This window comes from Mytilus galloprovincialis, chromosome 1 (genome assembly GCF_965363235.1).
Source record: "Mytilus galloprovincialis chromosome 1, xbMytGall1.hap1.1, whole genome shotgun sequence".
Taxonomy (NCBI): domain Eukaryota; kingdom Metazoa; phylum Mollusca; class Bivalvia; order Mytilida; family Mytilidae; genus Mytilus; species Mytilus galloprovincialis.
The window spans coordinates 4,117,302-4,143,658 of NC_134838.1; the positions used below are offsets into that span (position 1 = coordinate 4,117,302).

Genomic DNA, 26,357 nt, shown 5'->3' on the forward strand with positions numbered 1-26,357 from the left:
ATGTTTTTTTCTGTCATAATTCTGGAGATGTTAGGTGTAACTAAGAGGACATGGAACTTATATTCTCCCTATAAACAAAAGCAAGTGTTGTGAGGAAGAATTTGCATAGTGACTACACTACCGTTGCCTAAATTAAAGCAACAGTGTACCATATTTAATTAAATGTGGATACTGTGCAAACAAAACAAACTTATCACTTGCCTGTATATATATATATATATATATAGTTGTATATACATTATGTACACAGCCATGTATCACCATCATTGATGGCGATCCGATGGATACATCTGTTGTAGGGTTGTCACTGACTCAGACGTACTTATATATATATATATATATATATACATATCAACCCAACAATGTTAGATCTGTAAATTTGCTTTTGCAAATTTTTGTTCTTCCCTCGCCAGGATTCGAATGTACACAGCAATGTATCACCATCATTGATGGCGATCCGATGGATAAATCTGTTGTAGAGTTGTCACTGACTCAGACGTACTTATATATATATATATATATATAACACAAATTCTGAAACAGAGGTATAATTAGATGCCAGTTAATAGTCTTGTACATCAGTGGTAAATCTTGTTCTTTTTCATCAATTACCAACAAATATTCCTTCAAGACAGTTTACAATACATAACGTGCATTTTTTTTCAACCAGTAGATAATCATTTACTGCATATACCGGTCAATTCTTTCTATTTTTGAAATGTTACAAACCAAGAGAAATACCATAAGGTTGGTTGTTGGCTTGTTTGATACCCAGTGACAATTTTACAATAAGATTCATTGCATGATTGTTTAAATAATCTTACACTTGAAAGTAAATATTTAAAGAAACAAGGATTCATTAAATATGTTTATTGTAATTACATATCATAACAGTATAAAACTATTGAATAAATTAACATTTACATATACATCAACATATACATGCTCATTTCCAGCACAACTACAAATAATTAAAATTTTAATCTATTGCCTTCTCCCAGTGGACATAGTTTTATAACTGAAGTTCTTAAGGAATTTTGTTCTTTAGTTAGATATGCATCATGTTAATATACAATTATTTTGCTGTTATTGTTAAGCAATTTTGATATAAATTGAAAAATATAAATTAATATCAACAAATTAATATAATAATGCTTTAAAAATTATAATTTAGAATAAAGATGAAATTCATTAAAAATTTCAAGCACAAGAAATTATGCAATTTCCATAATTAAAAATAATTCAAAATTGGAATAATAGCATGTTATTATATACTTCAATTTATATCAAAAGATCTATATTTTGGCTCACAAATAATTTGTATGATTGATTGATTGATTAATGTTGTTGTAAAGCCATTTTCATGTGCCACTTTTTGGCTATTTTGAGTCGGCTAATTTTTTTTTGATGAAGGAAGCCAGGGTACCAGAAGAAAACCACTGACCTTCGATAGGAAAACTGACAATCCTAGTCAACTAACATTGAAGTGCTTGGAGAAAACCACCGACCTTCGATAGGACAACTGACTATCCTAGTCAATAAAGATTGGAGTGTTTGGAGAAAACCACCGACCTTCGATAGGAAAACTGACTATCCTAGTTAATAAAGATTGGAGTGTTTGGAGAAAAAAAAAAAAAACGACCATCGATAGGAAAACTGACTATCCTAGTCAATTAAGATTGGAGTGCTTGGAGAAAACTACCGACCTTCGATAGGAAAACTGACTATCCTATTCAATAAAGATTGGAGTGTTTGGAGAAAACCACGACCTTCGATAGGAAACTGACTATCCTAGTCAATAAAGATTGGAGTGTTTGGAGAAAACCACCGACCTTCGATAGGAAAATTGACTATCGTAGTCAATAAAGATTGGAGTGTTTGGAGAAAACCACCGACCTTCAATAGGACAACTGACAATCCTAGTCAATAAAGATTGGAGTGCTTGGAGAAAACCACCGACCTTCGATAGGAAAACTGACAATCCTAGTCAATAAAGATTGGAGTGTCAGGAGAAAAATACCGACCTTCAATAAGAAAACTGAAAATCCTAGTCAATAAAGATTGGAGTGTCAGGAGAAAACCACCGACCTTCGATAGGAAAACTGACAATCCTAGTCAATAAAGATTGGAGTCCAGTACACCCAAATAAGTGGGGTTCGAACTCACAACCTCATTGTTGACTGCTAGTGATTACAGTGGTAGAACTACTTAAGACCACTTGGCTACTGATGCCCTGTATGATAAAATAAAGAAAAGAATTCAGAAACATGGATAAGACCATCATGAGCTTGTGTGTACCAGACTTTAAAGCTTGACAAATGGTATGACACTTGTTTTTTTCTTTTTTTAAACTTATGTTGTTGTCAAAGGTCTGTGTTGTTAGGTTGCTGTCCAATTGAGGTATACTCTAAATCTCCAAATAAGGGGTAACACATAATGTTGAGTTTTTTTTCTGTGAATACCTTTCTTTTGCTATGTTATGGATATTTGTCTTGTATATATAGTTATATAGTATAATAAGAAATAAGCAGCTTAAAATTGAATTAAAATAAAGATAATAAAATTTCTAAAAACTGTGAATTATATCAGCATTGCCTACCATTATACAAAATGCAACTATGGAGTAAAAAGAATAATGCTAATAGCATATCTATATATCTTTCTTTCTATAAATGAAAGAAGAAGAGAACATACAAAAAGAAATGAACTATACTGAAAGAACTATCACCAATGAAAATAGAGCTATAAAACTTTCAAAATAAAAGAACAATTATGATTTAATTTTTTTCTGTTTTCAAATTTTTTATAATAAAAAGATAAAGGAAAGAAAAGTGTAGTCTTGATGACCCATTACAATGATAAATAATACAAAATATGTAAATCAGATATGAAAAATAGAAATTGCCCAACCATTGGTCAATAAGAAATAACCCGCTTGTGTTTTCTGTATATATTTGACTTATAAAGTAAACAAAATACAATAGTAATTATTATAATTTAAGGTCAGAAACAATTCTGAAATCAAACATGCTTATTACATTGGTAAAAATTCTTTGTTTTATTTTCTGATCACTGTTTCTGATATGTTTTACAAACAGTTAAAGAAACAAATGACAGAAAGAAAACAATGACACATACTAAAAGAGACAGATTATCTTTAAAGCTATAAAATATTGCACACTAAAACTAATATTAAGAATCAGTCATTAAATTATATTTAATGATCAATCACATAATTGGATTTCATATTTTGTTCTTGATTTTTTGTTCATATTGAAATACAACTAAATATAAATGTTAACACATGTTTACATGAACATACTAAAATCAGTCTTCATACATAATCAGCTACTGTAAATTCAGAAATGTTTACATGCATTTATAATTGCTATTGTTGAACAATGACTGCAAGATGAATTGATGCCACTTTAGAAAATGCCTCAGTTTTGCTCATTCACCAATTTTGATGTAGTATTTTGTAGACAGCTGTCTTTTCGTAATTATTAATTTTTTGTTATGATTTGTAGCAGGTCTCTCTTCCTCATTTTAGTTTTTAATTCTCCCCTTGGTATCTTAAATTTCCCTTGTTCTAACAATTAATATTTCAACTGGTACATGTGTACCTAATAAATTGCGCAGTTTTGACTATATGGCATTTGTGATGACATTTCCTTGTCTTTAAACTTATTTTATTTTATGATAGTTACAGCAAACTGAGTTATGCAAACCAAAAAGATTAATAGTAATAAAATCCTGAGCCACAATAAATATTTTTTTATTAAATTGAAGTTTAAGCTGATGGATGGCATTTTGACTAATGGATGTGCTCGTACTGTTAACAGTATATATGCACCTGTAATTCATTTAACTTATGGGTGTGCTAGTACTATTAACAGTATATATGCACCTGTAATTCTTTTTACTAATGGGTGTACATGCTGTTAACAGTATATATGCAACTGTAATTCTTTTTACGTACGGGTGTGCTAGTACTGTTAACAGTATATATGCACCTGTAATTCTTTTTACGTACGGGTGTGCTAGTAATGTTAACAGTATATATGCACCTGTAATTCTTTTAACTAATGGGTGTACGTGCTGTTAACAGTATATATGCACCTGTAATTCTTTTTACGTACGGGTGTGCTAGTAATGTTAACAGTATATATGCACCTGTAATTCTTTTAACTAATGGGTGTATGTGCTGTTAACAGTATATATGCACCTGTAATTCTTTTTACGTACAGGTGTGCTAGTAATGTTAACAGTATATATGCACCTGTAATTCTTTTTACGTACGGGTGTGCTAGTAATGTTAACAGTATATATGCACCTGTAATTCTTTTAACTAATGGGTGTACGTGCTGTTAACAGTATATATGCACCTGTAATTCTTTTTACGTACGGGTGTGCTAGTAATGTTAACAGTATATATGCACCTGTAATTCTTTTAACTAATGGGTGTACGTGCTGTTAACAGTATATATGCACCTGTAATTCTTTTAACTTATGGGTGTGCTAGCACTGTTAACAGTATATATGCACCTGTAATTCTTTTAACTAATGGGTGTACGTGCTGTTAACAGTATATATGCACCTGTAATTCTTTTTACGTACGGGTGTGCTAGCACTGTTAACAGTATATATGCACCTGTAATTCTTTTAACTAATGGGTGTACGTGCTGTTAACAGTATATATGCACCTGTAATTCTTTTTACGTACGGGTGTGCTAGTACTGTTAACAGTATATATGTACCTGTAATTCTTTTAACTTATGGGTGTGCTAGCACTATTAACAGTATATATGCACCTGTAATTCTTTTTACGTACGGATGTGCTAGTACTGTTAACAGTATATATGCACCTGTAATTCTTTTTACTTATGGGTGTGCTAGAACTGTTAACAGTATATATGTACCTGTAATTCTTTTTACTTATGGGTGTGCTAGCACAGTTAACAGTATATATGCACCTGTAATTCTTTTACTTATGGGTGTGCTAGCACTATTAACAGTATATATGCACCTGTAATTCTTTTTACTTATGGGTGTGCTAGAACTGTTAACAGTATATATGCACCTGTAATTCTTTTTACTTATGGGTGTGCTAGCACAGTTAACAGTATATATGCACATGTAATTCTTTTACTTATGCGTGTGCTAGCACTATTAACAGTATATATGCACCTGTAATTCTTTTTACTTATGGGTGTGCTAGCACTGTTAACAGTATATATGCACCTGTAATTCTTTTTACTTATGGGTGTGCTAGAACTGTTAACAGTATATATGCACCTGTAATTCTTTTTACTTATGGGTGTGCTAGCACTGTTAACAATATATATGCACCTGTAATTCTTTTAACTTATGGGTGTACGTGCTGTTAACAGTATATATACACCTGTAATTCTTTTAACTTATGGGTGTGCTAGTACTATTAACAGTATATATGCACCTGTAATTCTTTTTACGTACGGGTGTGCTAGTACTGTTAACAGTATATATGTACCTGTAATTCTTTTAACTTATGGGTGTGCTAGAACTGTTAACAGTATATGCACCTGTAACTGCTGTTTATTCTGAAGATACGTTTTTAATTTAGATAAAAGAAACAAATACAGCTAAATAATCTTATGGACAAATACAAGACTGTTTAACTTTTTTATGCAGGAATAATTTACTCTATGTTATTTGACAAATACCCTGCATTATTAAGTAGAGAAGTATTGGGTTGGGTAAAATTTTCAAACTATACATAGGCTAGCCAATTGTTGATCTACAGAAAAATGTTTTCCAGTAAAACATACCTTGCTTATAACTACTAAATATACCTTGCTTATAACTACTAAATATACCTTGCTTATAACTACTTTGATGTAAAATGATGTGTCTGGTGTAAATTGTAATGTACTGTATGAGAAACTGTGAAGCACCAAACCTATAAAAAGACTTTGATAGAGATCATTAGCATTTAAATGACATCAATAAAACTTTGACATACACATATATAAGCTATCAAAATGTAAATACATTTGTACCAACAGACATGAACAAATCTATATACACATACACATCCATAGTTAGCCATCAAAATAAAACTTTATAATATTTAAATAATTATAGGAATTCAAGCCTATATTTACATCTAACAGCATTCACTCATTGACAAATACAGGTTGCATACTCTAACAGAATACACAATGAGTCAGTACAACACACAATGAGTCAGTACAACACAGAATGTGTCAGTACAACACACAATGAGTCAGTACAACACACAATGTGTCAGTACAACACACAATGAGTCAGTACAAGACACAATGAGTCAGCACAACACACAATGTGTCAGTACAACACACAATGTGTCAATATGTTCACTATCAGAATACACAATGTGTCAGTACAACACATAATGAGTCAGTACAACACACAATGTGTCAGTACAACACACAATGTGTCAGTACAACACACAACGAGTCAGTACAAGACACAATGAGTCAGTACAAGACACAATGAGTCAGCACAACACATAATGTGTCAATATGTTCTCTATCAGAATACACAATGTGTCAGTACAACACATAATGTGTCAGTACAACACACAATGTGTCAGTACAACACACAATGTATCAGTACATACTATAACAATCTTAATAGTTTATCATGATTATTACTTTACAATTAATGACTGTGTCAGAATAAGGTGGATTTATTCATATTGACTGTGGCAGAATAAGGTGGATTTATTCATATTGACTGTGGAAGAAGGTAGATGTAAATGTAATTCCAGTAATTGTTTTTATTAAGATGACAATGTTTCTTTACAACTGACTTTGCTTCAAAAACTAAGTTATGTTGTTCTGACAGCTTCAAGAAAGATTCGTCCAAAATATTTGATTACAAAGATAAAACTACCAGTAAAAAACATCAAATATTTTTGGAATGTTATGAACCCTATATGAGTTTTAATTGTATATGGATAATAAATGGATTTCAAGTCTCAGTAACACATATCAATCAACTATTATAGAATCATTACTAATTAACATTGTAACCAGCAGTATTGCACTAATAATAAAGTAAATACATCAATATTCAACATAATAATACTGAGATAAACAAACAATATAAAATAAAATAAAAAAGTGAATGCCCTGTTGGCAATAAGCTTGTATGAACAGGGTATAACAGCACCCTAACAGACTTTAATCTGAGTATGTATTCTAACAAGTAACTATCTGTTTATTTGACAAACATTTTGTTTCACTTTAATACAGAGTATATTTTGTTCACATAATTCTAATAAAGATAATTTAAAAATATCTACAACGTTTATTCCTATTTTTGCAACCTAACAGTTTTCTCAATTAAAATTTGATTAGAAGCATTTTATAAAACCGATTTTTGTTGATATTAAATTTGTTTCTCAGTTGGCAATAAAACTAACTAACAAGAAACACTAACATAAAGGTAAACTCCATCACCTTAAAATGACAAGTCGGGTACGGCATTCAAACTTACAGCTGTCTAGCTGAGATACAATTTTCATTTTAAATTAAATACACCAACTGGAAACAAAATAATACGTTTCACCATGTTTCACAATAGCAGTTGACACAATATATTGGCATCCGATAAATTAGGCTAAAATCCTTTTCTTTTTTTTTTGCAGAAAGCAAATTGGCATAAATTGTTTGACACTATTGATGACATTACTTGTTCGTTGTAACAAATACTAGTATTTCTTTTTGGCCTGTCTCAGCTCTTACCAACATTATCAATGGTCAGTAAATATCTAGTTTCTTGTTTATATTTGTAAAACTTAGATAAAGATCCAACTAAAAGAACATTTCTGTCATCATAATAGAACCTGTAAATGGAAAGAAAATACAATGGTTACATTTGAGCAACAGACATTTATTCATCATTTGTAATTTAACCTTGAAAAAGGATTTATACAAAAATATAATACATGTACATATATTTACTTAGCAATGCTAAATGGAGGAATAGTTTGTCAAATGAAAAAACAAAATAATTGGAGTGATTGTCATTGTTTGATGTCTGTTTGTCTGAAAAAAAAATTGCTGTTGGTTATTGTTTTGTCATAAATCAGACTTCAATTTTTTGAGCTTGAATTATTTCAAATTTTGTCAAGGCCATTTATAGCTGACTATATGGTATGAGTTTTGCTCATTAATGGATAGTTGTCGCATTGACAATAATAATAACATCTTTAATATTTTATACTGATCTGCTCATTGGGTAAAGTGATTGATTGATTGGATTTAATGCCACTTTCAGCATATTGGCTATTTCATGGCGTCAGTTTTTAATGGTTTGGAAAGCTGGAGTGCCCAGAGAACCATTCCTGTGGTAGGAAAACTGGCAATCTTAATTAAATTGGTTGTAGTTAGTAATCTATAAAATAGAGTTGTCGTATCCAGGTTTAAAAATGAAAATTGTTCTTGAAAAGTGTCAGTGTTAATAGTACTCAACACCTACAGCAAACTGACAGTGTTAATCTGATCACAATATTTACTAACACCACAGATGTTCACTGTAAGAAAACATTCAATCTTTGATCCTACAATTTATCCATTAAATCAAAAAGAAAATCCCACATGAAGACAAAATCATTTTTTCATACAAATGATGGTAAAAGCCATTGACTTTTGTGTTATTGATGCAGAACTCTTTTGGTATCGGTTTTCTAAACAATACCTCCCCATTGACACAGAACTCTCTTGGTATCGGTTTTCTAAACAATACCTCCCCATTGAAACTTCTGTTGGTGATATATCAATCATTGATCTTAATGAAGAACATTCTCCACTCCTGGGGTGATAATGAACTCATTTAAAGGGCACCTGTTCAAATTAGCCAATCAGAGATAAGTCTATGTTAGGAGATGCTGTGTAATAGTGTCTTGACTGAAATCTTAGTGGATTAACAATTGATTTAATTATAAATGGCATAGGTATTCAACACAAGGATTTATCACTGCTAATTGCATCAAATGAAGTGTTAATGAATATAGTCTTCTTAGAGAATGACATTTCAATGTGTTAGAGACTTTTTATCATTATATAGATCTGAGAGAGCTAACAATATCTTCCATTAGTGGGGTTAATCCTCTAACAAAATCTCATAGAAACAGAAAAAGTTTTTCCTTTTTTAGCTTAATGACTACCTTTACTCAAAACAAATCAACAGTACATATATTCACAACAAAGATATATTTTTCATTAGACTTCTTCTAGTGCTAGTTTTGATAAAAGAGTGGTTTCTTGTGAAGTCAATAGTTTGCATTGTTCTGCTGATTTTGGCTCAATTTGACCTACTTGACTGCCAAGGTCAAACATTTCAGGCCTATTGAGGACATAACAATATATATAAAACTGAATAAATAACAGACTGAAAACCAGATGCTCCACAGGGCACAGCTTTATACGACCCCAGAGGTTGAACCCTGAAAGGTTGGGGCAAGTATGGACACAACATTCAAGCTGGATTCAGCTCTAAATTTAGATTGTGATTAAATAGTTGACACAGCATAGGTTTCTGACACAGAATGAATGTGGTCTAATGAACTTAAAATATTTTTTTTGCCTTTGAGCAATTCACTATGCTGTTGAAAATTAATCCTCTCAAAAAAATGTTTGAAGAAATTTTCTTTCTATCTATGAAATCTGAAATGAGAAAAATTTAACCCCCCATCCCCATTTTTTTTTCACATCCCCCTTTCCCTTTTTCCAAAACTGATCTCTATTCAAACTTCTAATGGAGTTTGCAACAATAACTACTCATTTAAATACATCATAAAATATTAAAATGTAAAATAAAGTGCTTGTTATCATTGAATGGTAAAGATTGTTTTATTTTATCAGTTGGTAGTAAAAGTGAATATACATTGTATATGGTATAAAACAATGATTTAAGTTGATTCAACTACTATTCTGGACAAAGAAAGATAACTCCAATTGAAAATTTCTTGTTATTGCACAATATTGTGCAATTAGATATTTCTTGCTATTGCACAATACTGTGCAATTGAAAATATTTGCTATTGCACAACACTGTGCAATTGAAGATTTCTTGCTATTGCTGAATACTGTGCAATCGAAAATTTCTTGCTATTGCACAATACTTAATATAATAATTTTGGATCCTTAATGTAGACCAATTTGAAAACTGGAGCAAAAATTAAGAATCTACATACACAGTTAGATTCGGCATATCAAAGAACCCCAAATATTCAATTTTTAATGAAATCAAACAAAGTTCAATTTTGGACACTTTGGGCCCCTTATTCCTAAACTGTTGGGACCAAGCCTCCCAAAATCAAACCCAACCTTCCTTTTATGGTCATAAACCTTGTGTTTAAATTTCATAGATTTCTATTTACTTATACTGAAGTTATTGTGCAAAAACCAAGAATAATGCTTATTTGGGCCCTTTTTTGGCCCCTTATTCCTAAACTGTTGGGACCAAAACTCCAAAAATCAATCCCAACCTTCCTTTTGTGGTCATAAACTGAGACTTGTGTCAAAATTTCATAGATTTCTATTCACTTATACTAAAGTTATAGTGCGAAAACCAAGAAAATGCTTATTTGGGCCCTTTTTGGCCCCTAATTCCTATAATGTTGGGACCAAAACTCCCAAAATCAATCCCAACCTTCCTTTTGTGGTCATAAACCTTGTGTTAAAATTTCATAGATTTTTATTCACTTTTACTAAAGTTAGAGTGTGAAAACTAAAAGTATTCGGACGACGACGACGACGACGACGACACAGATGACGACGCCAACGTGATACCAATATACGACCAAAAAATTTTCAATTTTTGCGGTAGTATAAAAATAGCTAAATACCTGTATGTGTTATATGAACATGATATAAAAGTATAATAGTAATTAGTTTTTAGGGAAAAATGTCTGTGGATAAATACATGTAGTTACACCAAAGAACTTCATCTGAACTTTAATGGGGTACTTTCTGAAACAATCATAACTGAGTTCTTACAGTATTCATCTCAAATTAAATATTGTGGTAATATCTAATAAGCTTGGCCTACCTAAGAGACCATTATTAAGCTTTCTACCAAGATATACTATTTCATACTTTATCTGTTTGGTGTAGAAATCTGCATTCTATAGTCATATCATTATGATAATAGATTTCATACATACATGTAGGTTGACTTTGTGGTCAATTGTTATACAAATATTTCATAAATACATGTAGGTTGACTTTATGGTCAATTGTTATACAAATTCTTTGATATTTAGACAGCACTGTTTGATAGAAGTATGCTGCAGATCATATTAAAAAGTTTCTACCCAGTTCATACTCATTAAAACATACAATGGCATATGTACATTAATGGAAATAACAAGATAATTGGAGTAATACTGGACTGACATGAACCTATTGTGATTCCATCTTTTTTTTACCAAACCTAGACCTATTGTGCCAATAACATTGTTTATATAATTTATATTAAAGGTTCGGTGTATAACAATGACTCAGCAACTAAAACAATATATTAAAAGAAAGTATAAATCTTTTTGAGGAAAAAATAAACAAACTCACAGGCTTTAAAAAAAATAATTCTAAATACACTGAGATATTTATCCATGTAAAAAAGACTTGACCTTCTGCTGTTGTGTGCTCTATGGTCGGGTTGTTGTCTCTTTGGCACATTCCCCATTTCCATTCTCAATTTTATTCAATGCAAAAACTCCAATTAGAAAAGTGATATTTGGGCCATCTTCCCCTATTACAAATAGGCTGGCATGTAAAAATTTAGGCCATCTTCCCCATTTTATTACAAATAGGCTGGCATATTAATATTTAGGCCATCTTCCACATTTAATTAGTAAGCGGCTAGCTTGTTAATATTAGGCCATCTTCTCCATTTTATTACAAATAGGCTAGCATGTTAATATTTAGGCCATCTTACCTATTTAATTAGTAAGAGGCTAGCATGTTAATATTTAGGCCAGCGTCCCAATTTAATTAGTAAGAAGCTAGCATGTTAATATTTAGGCCATCTTACCTATTTAATTAGTAAGAGGCTAGCATGTTAATTTTTAGGCCATCTTCCCAATTTAATTAGTAAGAGGCTAGCATGTTAATATTTAGGCCATCTTCCCAATTTAATTAGTAAGAGGCTAGCATGTTAATATTTAGGCCATCTTACCTATTTAATTAGTAAGAGGCTAGCATGTTAATATTTAGGCCATCTTCCCAATTTAATTAGTAAGAGGCTAGCATGTTAATATTTAGGCCATCTTCCCCATTTTATTACTAAGAGCCTGACATGTTAATATTTAGGCCATCTTCCCCATTTTATTACAAATAGGCTGGCATGTTAATATTTAGGCCATCTTCCCCATTTGATTAGTAAGAGGCTAGCATGTTAATATTTAGGCCATCTTCCCAATTTAATTAGTAAGAGGCTAGCATGTTAATGTTTAGGCCATCTTCCCAATTTAATTAGTAAGAGGCTAGCATGTTAATATTTAGGCCATCTTCCCAATTTAATTAGTAAGAGGCTAGCATGTTAATATTTAGGCCATCTTCCCCATTTTATTAGTAAGAGGCTAGCATGTAAATATTTAGACCATCTTCCCAATTCAATTAGTAAGAGGATAGCATGTTAATATTTAGGCCATCTTCCCCATTTTATTACTAAGAGCCTGACATGTTAATATTTAAGCCATCTTCCCCATTTTATTACAAATAGGCTGGCATGTTAATATTTAGGCCATCTTCCCCATTTGTTTAGTAAGAGGCTATCATGTTAATATTTAGGCCATCTTACTTATTTAATTAGTAAGAGGCTAGCATGTTAATATTTAGGCCATCTTACCTATTTAATTAGTAAGAGGCTAGCATGTTAATATTTAGGCCATCTTCCCAATTTAATTAGTAAGAGGCTAGCATGTTAATATTTAGGCCATCTTCCCCATTTTATTACTAAGAGGCTAGCATGTTAATATTTAGGCCATCTTCCCAATTTAATTAGTAAGAGGCTAGCATGTTAATATTTAGGCCATCTTCCCCATTTTATTACTAAGAGCCTGACATGTTAATATTTAGGCCATCTTCCCCATGCATTTTGTTACAAAAAGGCTAGCATGTTAATATTTAGGCCATCTTCCCCATTTAATTACTAAGAGGCTAGCATGTTAATATTTAGGCCATCTTCCCAATTTAATTAGTAAGAGGCTAGCATGTTAATATTTAGGCCATCTTCCCCATTTTATTACTAAGAGCCTGACATGTTAATATTTAGGCCATCTTCCCCATTTTATTACAAATAGGCTGGCATGTTAATATTTGGGCCATCTTCCCCATTTGATCACTAAGAAGCGAACGTATTGATATCTGAAGCTTAATTGTTTATGATACTACTCAGCTAGATAGCAATAATTTTGAGTCTCAAAAGAATTGTCATATATGATAAGGAATAGATGTGAAAAAGTAGGTTTTTCCTAGTAAGACAAGTAAATCTTTTTTATTATTCCATTGGCTGTCATAAATATATCCACATGATAATTCAAGCAATAAATTTTCTCTTGACATAGTTATTAAGTTTCCTTGAAAACAGATATCTATATAGTTTATAGGAGTATTTCTACAGCAGTAAAACTGAATTTATTAAACTGTTGTCAGGTTTAATTTATAGCCTTATTTCTCCATGAAAACCCTAGTTGAACGAAAAATTGTTTTGATTGTATGATTGTCGGGATATTGCAAATATGAATAATAGGTATATGATTGCCAATGAGACAACTTTCCACCAGATTTAAAAAGATGTTGGCAACTACAGGTCACCATAAAATCTTGGTACAGTATGTTCCCCAAGCTGAGGCAAAGAGACTGATGCATACATAGCAAAATGTTCATAGGTTGTGGGCAAACAGAATGAAAATGCAATGGCATTAACAGTTTAAATATCAGCTTAGAAAAAATACTTGTTAATGTTGCTGTATTTTTTATGAATTAAAAGTTGTATATGAATTTGATATGATTTCACAAAAATCATTAGGAATTAAAAAAAAATCTAAACAGTGCATTAACAATGTTATAACAATCCTTCATTAAATGAAGCAATCAAGCTTTTAACTTTCTCAATGTGGTTTTTATCCTTTCTTCAGGGCAAGGTATTTTCAGCACCATATTATCTATAGTATTACATAATATATAAGTATTGTTTAGGCCTTTCAGGTCTTGGAATCATATAACATTAGACACATTAGAGCTATACAGTGATTCTAAACTATAAATTAAAAAAACTGTCACCTTTTGATTGCATTCAATACAAGAACAAAGTGCCATCCTATCACTTTATAATAATCAGATGCTCTTTTCCCATTTGTAAAATAGAGTTTACTTTGCTACAGGGTAAATCTGGTTTTCCATTAGAGTAATTACTTATACAATGCGGTAATGAAATGAGAAATGTACCCTCAAACTACATATCGTGGTTATAATTATACAAATCACGTCAAAATCAAACATTATATCATTTAATTTCTATTGATCTAGAAATCATCATTCCCAGACGTGTACTTCATTTATAACATCTACACACAGTTAAATTGTGTGTCGTGCATCTACATGCTTTCATACTTCATTGGTACTTGGGGAAATCATCAAGAGTACATGTGATCAGTGTGTCACATGTTGAATATAAATGGCCAGGAGTATGATACAAGGTGTAATACCACCATTTGTTTCCCCTATTTAAGTCTTTGTTAAATTTACACTTTTCTAAACATTGTGCAGAATTTAATTTTGCTTCATAAAAAAGACATACTTGGCATGAGTCAAGTTTTATTATGTTTATCCTGTCGAGTACTACAGACATAATTTCACATAAAGTTTCATTGCATATAAGAAATAAAGCATCACTAGAAGTTATCCAATCAAATGTTCACCCTTTTTTATCCAGTGTACAAGCTTTATAAATAACCATGTAACCTCAGTTTCCAAAATATCCTATAGAAACTCTAAATAAAAAAAAATTATGGTGTTTTAAAACGCCCAAGATATAATTTTATGACTGAAATATTTTACTGCAATGAAATATAAGATTTATATCCTTTAACTGTCAAATTTAAGGGAATAATTTTTTTCAACCATTTTTCATATATATGCAACGTAAAGTGACATACTTTAGGTTGCATACTATGAGTTGATAAACATCTGTAAACAAATTATATGAAGAATCAAGAGAACTCCTATTTCCTAATAAATTTGTAAATGCTAACATCTCCAAAACAAGTGCATGGGTATTTAATTGTTTCTGACTTCATATTACTTGCAATGATTTTTTAAATATATCATACCCAAATAAGAACTAAGTAGTTTTTCGTTTCACCTTTGAACGACCTTAAGGTATTATTTGAGTCTTTTGTAATCAAGGATTGTAAAACAACAGAACACAAGATATAGGTTTAAATGTTCAATCAAAACAGACAATTCATTTTCAGCAATGCAATTTACTATTAAGAATTTTCATTAAATGAACAAATTTATGTGATCATATAGTTACTAATACTTTTACAAAGACAAAATATTATTGCTGTTTATAAAGATAAAATATTATTGCTATTTTCAAAAATTTATAGATTATCATAGTTCATCTCTACAACATTGATTGTCCAGCCAAAAAGCAAGAAAAGCAATCAAGTTTAGATGACCAATGATAATCTGTTTATTGCTATTTTAACTATGATGACGCTGTTAATTTCATTAATTATTTATTTATTCGAATTTATAGTAGATTGGGAAACAAGTTATTGCAACTTGATAGAAATCCTTTCCACTTTGCAGGTGTGAGTACTGCCTTGTAGGGGCATTAGCCTGCTCCTTTCAAAATTTACAAGGGTGTCTTTTACATGCAAGAGATATGGCTCTCTCTTAACACAGGTCATCCATTTATCCTCCTCTTCCGACAAGACTATAGTTGCTTCTCAAGATCATACTTGCAAATGGTGTCAAGGGAAAAGAAAAAACACAAAGAAAACTAATTTTTCATTTTCCATTGTGAAAGGATTTTACAAAAATGATCATCTCATAATGTTGTCATTTTGTCTCTTGTGGAGAGTTGTCTCATTGGCAATCATTCCACATCTTCTTTTCTTTATATTTCAAATCTTTATCATTTTGTTTTCCTTCTATTTATATAATGATACTTTTTCTATGAATAATATATACAAAATATGTTCTTTCTCAACACAACATGTAGCTTGAAAACAAGCTTAGCAAACTATAATTTTGATTATATTTTTGAACTTGTCACAATTTATATTACATATTGGCAAAGAATCAAAAAGTTCTATCATTTTTTCATTTATATTCCCAAACTTCTTTAAACAAATTAATAGTTAGAAAACCTTTGTTGCAGGACTAATCATTTATTTTTACTAAATTAGTTAACTAAATTGATCAGGGTTGAGAAAACTTGTCATAAATAAATTAAATTGAATTAAACCAATATAACTTTTCAAAAAAATAAGATTCTCATTTTAATTAAACAGCATCTATTAAGATAAATAATCAATAAACAGTAACATAAGTCACTGGGCCAGAGATGATAAAACTCACAAGAGCCCCAAATAGAGACCAAACATCACATTAATTTACATTGGAATTAGCAAATTAGTTTTTTTTTTTTTTTGGTCTTGTTCTGTGACAATTTAAATATGCAAGAGTAGATAGTTTTAGCACATTAGTTTATTTTTAGTGTTGGTCTGTGACAATTTGATTTTTTTTTTTAGTTTTTAATTGTTAGATTATATACTTTCATATAACATTGGCATTTTATTTAGAAAATGCTTTTCATATGACAAAACAGACATTGAAGACCTGTTGGTGAACTTCTGCTGTTGTCTGCTCTATGGTCGGGTTGTTGTCTCTTTGGCACATTCCCCATTTCCATTCTCAATTTTATTGCCGTTTTATGTAGAAAATGCTAACAATTAGTCTATATATCTTTCTATGCATCCCTACTCTGTTCTGATGCAACTTTGTTGACAATGTCATATTACATGTTGTTGTATGACGTCAGAAAAGTAAAATTTCAATATTTATTTCAGATGTGAAATATAGTTTTTATTTGACTAAGAAATCATAGAATATGCAACAAACTCCAACAAACATACTGTTAACAATTTGAAAAATCAGTGGTATTCTTCTACCGTAAAATTGAATGGTGCTAATAAAATCATTATTGAACTGATTGCATTTAAACAGTTCTACTACGGTTCAGAAAAGCGTCCTATAGTGGATATACACTCATTTAGTATAGAATGATTCATTTTTTATTTTATTTTGTGCTCAGTAATAAAGTGATAGAATATGAAGCCAATCAACTACACATAGGACAGTTCATATGTCCCCACATGTATTAACTTGTCTGCAGAGAATTTTATCTTCATGCTGATTGACTGACAGTTGATGACATTTGATGTCAATATTTGAATCAGCATTTAAATGTAATGATTTTTAGAAGTCCTTTATTAAGTAGACCATAAAAAGGAAGCATAAGAAAGTGGCTTCCAGTTTATGATGAATACTAAATGACTTTGTCTGGAATTATCAACACAGGTCAAATTTTAAATCCTGTTTATTGAATAAAAATTTTAAAACTGTTTACTGAGTTTGACCGACTGTTGTTTCCATGTTATTGTCAACTTTGTATTCAAACATATGCATTCTATCAATAATGTTGTTTAATATAGAATTAAAATTCAGTAATGCAGATAATGGTAACATTGTATCGGAGAATTAATTATTGTTTAAAGTTTTATTTCTATTTAAAGACGAGAAATGAACATTTGTCAAAATAAATTGTATCTACATAACAGCAGCTTGGTTTAATGGATACAGGTTTCATTAATGTAATAAGTTTAAAATGTGCATTCCCCTTCAGTGAGTGATTAAACCAGAATTTTACTACCCTACAGCTTTGCTTAATTCATCATTGGTGATGTGCTGACCTTCTAGCATGAGCACAGAGCCCTTTTCAGTCCCAAACTAATTTTTCTTTGTATAATTGTAATCTGTTTTAAAAGGTCAATGCTTAAAACAAATGTTTTTTTTTTAAATCCAATGGCACAATTATAAATAAAAATGTCAGAAATTGACAAGAATTAAATTTTTCAGTTTGTTTTTAGGATATAATGCTTTCATTTTAATATTATTAAAGGGACCCCCTGACATATGATCTAACTCTAGTATGTGACACATCATACTCTACTAATGCATCCATATACCAATCCTAGGCAACCTAAGTTTTATAGTATCACAATTTAGTAATGCACATCACCTGGACAAAGCATTAGTATCACAAGAACCAAAGATCAAGGTTAAGGTCACAGTGTCCTGATAATGGTATTTAATACATTAACTACCCCTTATGCCTTCAATTACCAAGTCTGGTCAACCTTAGTTCCACAGAACAACAGTTATGCCCATATAGCAATCTGACTAGATTTCCTACCCGAGAGGTCAGATGTCAAAGTCAAGGTCAGTGATCTGATGTTAAAATGTTACACATAGGCTTCCCATGATGCATCAGCATACAAAGTTTGGTCGACTTTAATTCTTAGTTACAACAGTTACGTCCCAGACATGGTGCAGGATGGACCATTGAATGGACAGACTGACAATGGACAATCTTTGTTAGGTAGAATAAGTACTATGTTTATATAACAATAAGGAGATACATTTAAAGTTGCTGTAATGTACTGTGACCAAGCATACAAAATAAGCCATTGCACAGTTTTATTCTAATTAGAATGGTGGATCTTTCAACTTTGACCCTAATGATGCCTTATGATTGAAAATAGCTAGCTTAACAAGTGAAACTGCGAGCTACTGCTCACTGATGATACCCCCGCCGCAAGTGGATAATATTAATAGTGTAAAAATATGCAAGTGTTCGGTAAACAGGAAGTTGTCGAGTGATGAATCTGAAAACGCATCACACGGTATAGCTGACTTATATAAATCCTGAAACCAAATTTCAGAAATCCTTGTATTGTAGTTCCTGAGAAAAATGTGACAAAAATTTTCAACTTGGCTATCATGTGTAAAATCATACAAGTGTTCGGTAAACAGGAAGTTGTCGAGTGATCAATCTGAAAACGCATCACACAGTATAGCTGACTTAGATAAACCCTGAAACCAAATTTCAGAAATCCTTGTATTGTAGTTTCTGAGAAAAATGCGACGAAAAATATTCATGGGATGGACGGACGGACTGACGGACTGACGGGAGGACAGACAGAGGTAAAACAGTATACCCTCCTTTTTTAAAGCGGGGGTATAATTAACACATAGAACTTAATCAGTATTCACAAATGTACCTCTGGAATTCGATTGAATTGCTGACAACAAAATTGAAAAAAAAAAATAACAATTGACTGTAGAAGACTTGTAATTCCATTTCCTCCAGCATCAAGTAATTGTTCTACCAGTTTTATCTTATCTAGATAAGGCTGGTATTCAAGCCAAGATTGACCAGCCCAGACAATATCCAGTTAAAACTATAACTATTGGTGTTGAAAACAGTATTTGAAGAATAATATAAATTTTCTAACCTTATGACTCCTCTAAACTGGTTCCTTGGAGGATGATCTGGTACCCAGAACAATCCAAAGCACCGACTTATCTTCTGTAGCACAGCATAATCATTCTTATCCTTCTGATGGTAAAATATTATAAAATTGGGTCTGAAAATAAACAAATATATATAAGTGCCAATATGTGATGGACATGGGTTCAAATACCACTGAGGCAAGAACAAAGCACATTATATTTACAGAAGAGGATGTCCAAATGCCTTAAGTTATCCAGCATAACTAGTTTTACTGAAAAGTAGGTTGAAAGTCCGAAAAGTCTGGTTAATACTAAACACAACAAATGTGACAGGAATTTTCTTTTCAATAATTCTGTAAATTACTTATTTTTTTTTTTATTAACAACTGAATTGCTGTAAATTCTCAAATTGAATGTCAAAGTCAGTAAAAATTTTGCGTACAAAGCTTTGTCAATTATAGTGCTACAGTTAATTTTTTACTTTATCATTAACAATTCTATTATTTCATTTGATCTAATAGAAATTATTATAAACTACTGATATATATCTTTAAAAAAACAAATAATTAACAAATTACAAAATGTATTATGTGAGGCATTAAGTATTTTCTGGAGCATGTGATTAAAAACTAAAAACAAATGAATTAAAATGAATTTTTAATTTTTTTTTTTCAATTTTAAATGATTATGAACTAAAATTAAGCTCATTGGAGTACTTTTTAATGCCATTATCATTTTTGTCATCAGCATTTTAGATTTGATTTCAATTAAGATGAATATATATATATATGAAATATCTAGATAATTAGTCATTATTCTTTGATCATTCTTTCGTGGGTGTTTGAACATTTGGAAAAATGATACCATACATAATAAATAATTGAATACCTCTAAAAAAAAAAAATTGTACAAAAAAAAACCAATAAATATTTTTGATACCTTTCATCAGTATGATGTAAAATAATTCTTATGGTTTTTGAAATATTTATTGATACTTGAATTTGCTTTTCTCATTTTTGAAATTAAGGTATTATTACCAACACTTTTCTAGGCATATATTAAAAAAATATATATATATATAAAAGTTAAAGTTCATAGGCCATATCATCGATAAAAGATTTGTGATCCCTAATGACACATCACCTCAGTCAGTACCTCACCATTATTCATTTATAAACCTTCAAGTAGATCATTATCTTGAGGCATGAGGAAAAAAGTCCATCATTCTTTGAAAAGTATATCATCTGTGAATAGCTCATCATATAATGCATCCATAGTGCTGTGATGTCTTTTTGCATTGAAAGGGATATACATTTGACTTTTGTAGAGCACCAGTCTAGTAAATATAAATGGATACCAGTTGTAACAAAGTTGTCTCATTGGAAATCATGCGACATCTACTTATTTTCATATTGTAATAGTCAGCTGTTTTCAATTTTTGAAAACAGAGACACTTATTTGTCTGTTTTAAACATCCATTCATTCCTTTACTAGTATTGAGAGGAATACACTTGTGACTTGGCTAAAATAGTTTTCACTTTTGTAGAGCAGCAGTTAAGTATATATAAATGGATAGTTATCTCATTGAAAATTATACCACATCTCCTTATTTTCATATCGTAATGGTTACATGTACATGTAGCTGTTTTTCATTTTTGAAAACCAAGACACTTAAAGGTCAACTATTGCTGGAGCCAGTCAGACAGTTTGAATTCACTTCTGCTCAACATGCTAAATGCAGATTTCCTACAGATCATATATAGCCTTTTATGATAACTTTATGAGATATCATTAAATGACAGCCATATAATAAAGAAACTCCTCGGAAAGCAGATCTCTTTGGTTACTGTACTGCATTATATATAGCACTTTTAGGCATTTGAATTTCTTGGTTAAGAACTGCTTACAAATCTTTTCTCATTTTAACACCAGCATCCAGTTATCACTATTTACCTTGAGTATTGAGGGACAGGGGTGAAAAACACACTAACAATGATAATTACACCTTATGTAAGAATCCTGGGTTTTGATTGGTTGATAGACAGTGTATTTTTTTACCCTCTCTGCCATGGAATTTGCCAAAAAATACTCTACACGACTGGACGCTTGTAACATTACGATCATCAATGTGTTTTTGAGCGTTAACATTTGGTGCGAAAAATACCAGCCTTGAGAATGAATTTCCCTCGCCTTACGGCTCGTGAAATTTAACATTCTCTCCACTGGTATTTTTCGCAAATACCCCTCCTTAACATGATATATCTGTTTAATATTATATGGGACCGGTGAATGTTGCATGAAAAAATCACTAAAATTGTCACCCATTTTTATTCTTACTTTGAATCTGCCACTATGGGTACTTTCAGTACTGGGTCTTGTATACAGTTCTGTAGATGTTCAAGTGTAAATTCTTCACTGTTTTCAATAAAGCTTTGTATTAAGGCATCATATTTTTCTGAACTCAAAGCATCCATGTTTTTTAATGTCATATCTCCTTCACTGTAAAAGAAAAAAATAAAATTATTTTATCATTTTCAATTTATTTTAATAAGGAATCTCTGTATAGAATTCTTTTATTCTAAAATATTAAAAGCAAACTACTGTAGAAACATTAATTTTCTTAGGGTTAGAATATCTTGGTTTTTGTCTCTATATAGAATTTCATTGGGATTTAATTTGGTGGTTTTCTGTAAATGGAAGTGATATTATATGTAGGTTAAATTTAATATTAACTTCCCAGGAACGAAGTAAACGAAATTAAAAATCCTCCCAGAAAATGTCTGCTTTTACAGAATATTTTCAAGGCTCAGCCTTTCATAAGATAAATCCTATCTAACTTCAGGATGCAGCATTTAAACACCTTCAGGAGTTTCAGGACAATATATTAATAATATAAGCATGTGCAATTTGCAAGACTAAACTTAGCACTTTCCTCGATCTTGATATCTATATCATTAATAGGAAGCTTAATACAAAAATTTATGATAAAAGAGATGATTTTTCATTTCCTATCGTTAATTATCCATTTTTAGATGATGACGTTCCCTTGTCACCATCTTATGGTGTTTATATATCTCAACTTGTATGATTCGCTTGTGTTTGTAATAATGTATTAGATTTTAGCGAGAGAAATTTATGTGTGACTGAAAAATTATTACACCAGGGTTTTCGATATCACAAACTAGTCAAAACATTTACTAAATTTTATCATCAGTATAAGGAAATAATTTGTAAATATAACTCAACATGCAGACATCTTATACGTTCAGGTATTTCACATCCAATCTTTTATGGTAACATTCTTTACAAAGCACAAAAATGTCAGTATTCACCTCAAAAGCTTACAAAACCTTTAAACAGACTTATTAAGAAGGGATATAGTTACGATACTGTTGTCAGGTCATTACAGATTGCATATTTTGGCTTTAATATTGATTCACTTATAGGGTCTTTGCATCGGAACTAAACATATTTATTTAAAAAACAGTTGTTGGCATGACACAGGTTGAGTTTGACTGTCCCTTTGGTATCTTTCGTCCCTCTTTTATGTTCTTCTCATATATTTCATGATAGTATGATACTAAACCCCTAACGGGAGGAATTGTGCCTGATATTCATATGATGAAGACATAATCTTTCAATCAGTTTAATTGAGGTCTGGACTGGCAGGTCAGTTAACTGCTAGAATTCTGTTGTTATTTATGTATTACTGTCATTTTATTTATTTTCTTTTGTTTCATCTTCTGACATCGGACTCGGACTTCTCTTGAACTGAATTTTAATGTGCGTATTGTTATGCTTGTACTTTTCTACATTGGCTAGAGGTATAGGGGGAGGGTTGAGATCTCATAAACATGTTTAACCCGCCGTTATTTTGTGCCAGTTCTAAGCCAGGACCCTCTGGCCTTTGTTAGTCTTGTATGATTTTTTATTTTAGTTTCTTGTGTATAATTCAGAGTTTAGTATGAAGTCCATTATCACTGTACTAGTATACATATTTTTGAAGGGGCCAGCTGAAGGATGCCTACGGGTACAGGAGTTTCTCGCTACATTGAAGACCCATTGGTGGCCTTCGGCTGTTGTCTATTCTATGGTCGAGTTGTTGTCGCTTTGACACATTCCCCATTTCCTTTCTCAATTTTAGCAGTTAGTATGTTTGGGAAATAAAACTATTTTACATGGTTCCGGTTGATGACAATGATGTCTTTTTTATGCATTTGAAATAAAAAATGTCAACTGACAGCAAATTTCCAGGATTCTAGAACATGATGAATTACAAAATTAAAAAACCTTAGTGAGCGCTCTCACATACCCCATGTCCGCACATTGTCATTGGAGAAATGAAATAAGTGTAAGAAAAGAAAATTGTATAAGATGAAAAAATTGAATCATAATTTTCTGTCAATGTGCACTTCTACATCATGTACATAGTATGTCCTTATCATCTACAAAGTTTCATGAAATTCTGTTGTATGGTTTCAGAGAAGTTGCGATGATGAACTGTTGCAGTCGTACATTAAAGCAAATAAGTTCAAAGGGGTGTAACTCCTTGAAAAAAAATTGAATCATAATTTCCTGTCGATATGCACAACTATGTAGTATGTCCTTATCATCTACAAAGTTTCATGAAATTCTGTAGTGTGGTTTCAGAGGAGTTGGGATGAAAAACTCTTGCAGACGTACATTAAAGCAAATAAGTTCAAAGGGACGTAACTCTTAGAAAAAAAATTGAATCGTAATTTCATTGCGTGGGGTATAATTAAGATGTCTTGTAACTGAAATTTAATATCATTAAGAATCTACTGCAATGCAGTTAACAGCTATGTTATCAAACCCTGTTTTTAGTCATTCTTAAAATGTGTGAAATCTATTAATTAAACACTATTTTACATAAAGAGGAAAAGTAGCTGAACCAAGGATAGAAATAGAACATCAATTCTATTTGACAAATTCATTTAGCAAGAAAATATGTTAATCTGACAGGTGCTCCAAACCAGAGACCAATTAAAATAAATTCCTTTCTAAATTTCTGTTGAAAGCCCCAGGGACCAATATGTTGGAAGCAATATTGTTGTCAATTTGATAGGAACAAGATAATATTGATCTAATATAACTGATTATTAGGATGGAGAGAAGTTATAAGTGTAGATTCACACTTTTCTATATAATATTAATCTTTATAATCTCCAAGGAAATATCTCTATTTAACGTGCAAACATTTTTTTATGTTATTCTGAAATTTTATTTCTTTTCTATTGTAGTTTCAATTTATTAAACATGTGAAAAAGACATAATATTTTTTTTTATTGACAAAAGAAGTATTAATCTCTTGTAATATCAACATTAATTGATTTCTTAATCGTCATCATGATATGCTGTTTTTTATATTATGACAAATTAAAAAATATTGGGATTTTTTTTATTATTGATATTTTTGCCATTAATATTGGTTAAAAGACAATTCTTTTCTATGAAAACGACTAAAAAAAAACCTACTGATTTGTTTTCAATAATTGTCACTGGTAAATATATCACGATTCATGAATATGCATATGTTATCAATTATCTAATCATAGCGCATATTGGTGTTTTTTTAATTCACAGAATATAGCAATAAAATAATAAGCATGTATTTTAGTTCCTGTTGTGAAGTTCAGTATAATGTCATTGACCTTATCTTACCGATAATTACCCATAATGCATCTGCACACTTCATAACCAGAGAAAACAGTTATGCCCCAAACACAAATAACAAGTATATGGGTCAAGGTCAAGGTAAGAGTGACATGATTTTAGTATTTGACACTTCCCATCAAATGATGCATTTGCATACAAATTACAAATAAGTTTTAGCTAAGTGCTATGATATAAAAGTTATACACCATATACAAATCAGACAACGTTGTACTAGCATTGATGTTAAAAGTCAAAGTCAAGGTCAGTATGATGCTTCTGCATACAAAGTTTTCTTAATCTTGGTGCTATGGTAATAAGTTGTGCAGAGAACACAAATCAGACAGTTCAATAGTACAAAAGTTATAAGCCAGACACCCAGTGGTACAAACGGACAGTCACAGACATACAGTATTTGAGTATCATAGGAATCAAAGGTTTAGGTCAAGGTCAGAGTGACTTGACTTTGATAATTCCATCCCATGATGCATCAGTATACTGAGTTTGGTCTACTTAAGTTAAATTGTTCAAAGGTTATAGGCCAAACACCAAGTGGTCAGACGGTCAGACAGACAGAGGGACACAAGGGTGTAATAAACCTTGAAGAATAAGGTCCAAGAAATTCAGACATGCACACCTTAAATATGATTAGCACATAATTACTTGTAATTATTGAGAAACCATACTTTATCACAAAACATCAAAGAACCATGAAATAAGCCACATCCACTGTATTTGTATTTGTATCCATCTGATGAGTTAAACCTTTTTCAACTTATTTTTACAGTTCATTCTTATGTTGCACTTTTACACCACTGTCCCAGGTTAGGGGAGGGTTGGGATCCCGCTAACATGTTTAACCACGCCCCATTCTTTATGTATGTGTCTGTCCCAAGTCAGGAGTCTGTAATTCAGTGATTGTCATTTGTTTAGATGTTTCATACTTGTTTTTCATTCATTTGTTGTACATAAATTAGGCCATTAGTTTTCTTGTTTGGATTGTTTTACATTGTCATTTTTATAGCTGACTATTGGGTATGGGCTTTGCTCATTGTTGAAGGA

General features: G+C 31.2%; 1 protein-coding gene across 1 annotated transcript in view; it reads right to left on the bottom strand.

Annotated features, from left to right (window-relative positions):
* Positions 1 to 855: 855 nt before the first annotated feature.
* The window catches only part of LOC143063424 (protein O-linked-mannose beta-1,2-N-acetylglucosaminyltransferase 1-like), a 77,026-nt gene continuing 51,524 nt past the window's right edge, over positions 856 to 26,357 (bottom strand). The window contains exons 25-31 of the mRNA XM_076235572.1: positions 21,960 to 22,121; positions 19,625 to 19,756; positions 5,856 to 7,870; positions 5,562 to 5,807; positions 4,598 to 5,241; positions 4,492 to 4,545; positions 856 to 4,439 (exon numbers count right to left, since the gene is read on the bottom strand). Coding sequence (XP_076091687.1) covers positions 7,759 to 7,870; positions 19,625 to 19,756; positions 21,960 to 22,121 — 406 coding nt within the window. The 3' untranslated portion in view covers positions 856 to 4,439; positions 4,492 to 4,545; positions 4,598 to 5,241; positions 5,562 to 5,807; positions 5,856 to 7,758. The remainder of the gene's footprint in view (positions 4,440 to 4,491; positions 4,546 to 4,597; positions 5,242 to 5,561; positions 5,808 to 5,855; positions 7,871 to 19,624; positions 19,757 to 21,959; positions 22,122 to 26,357) is intronic.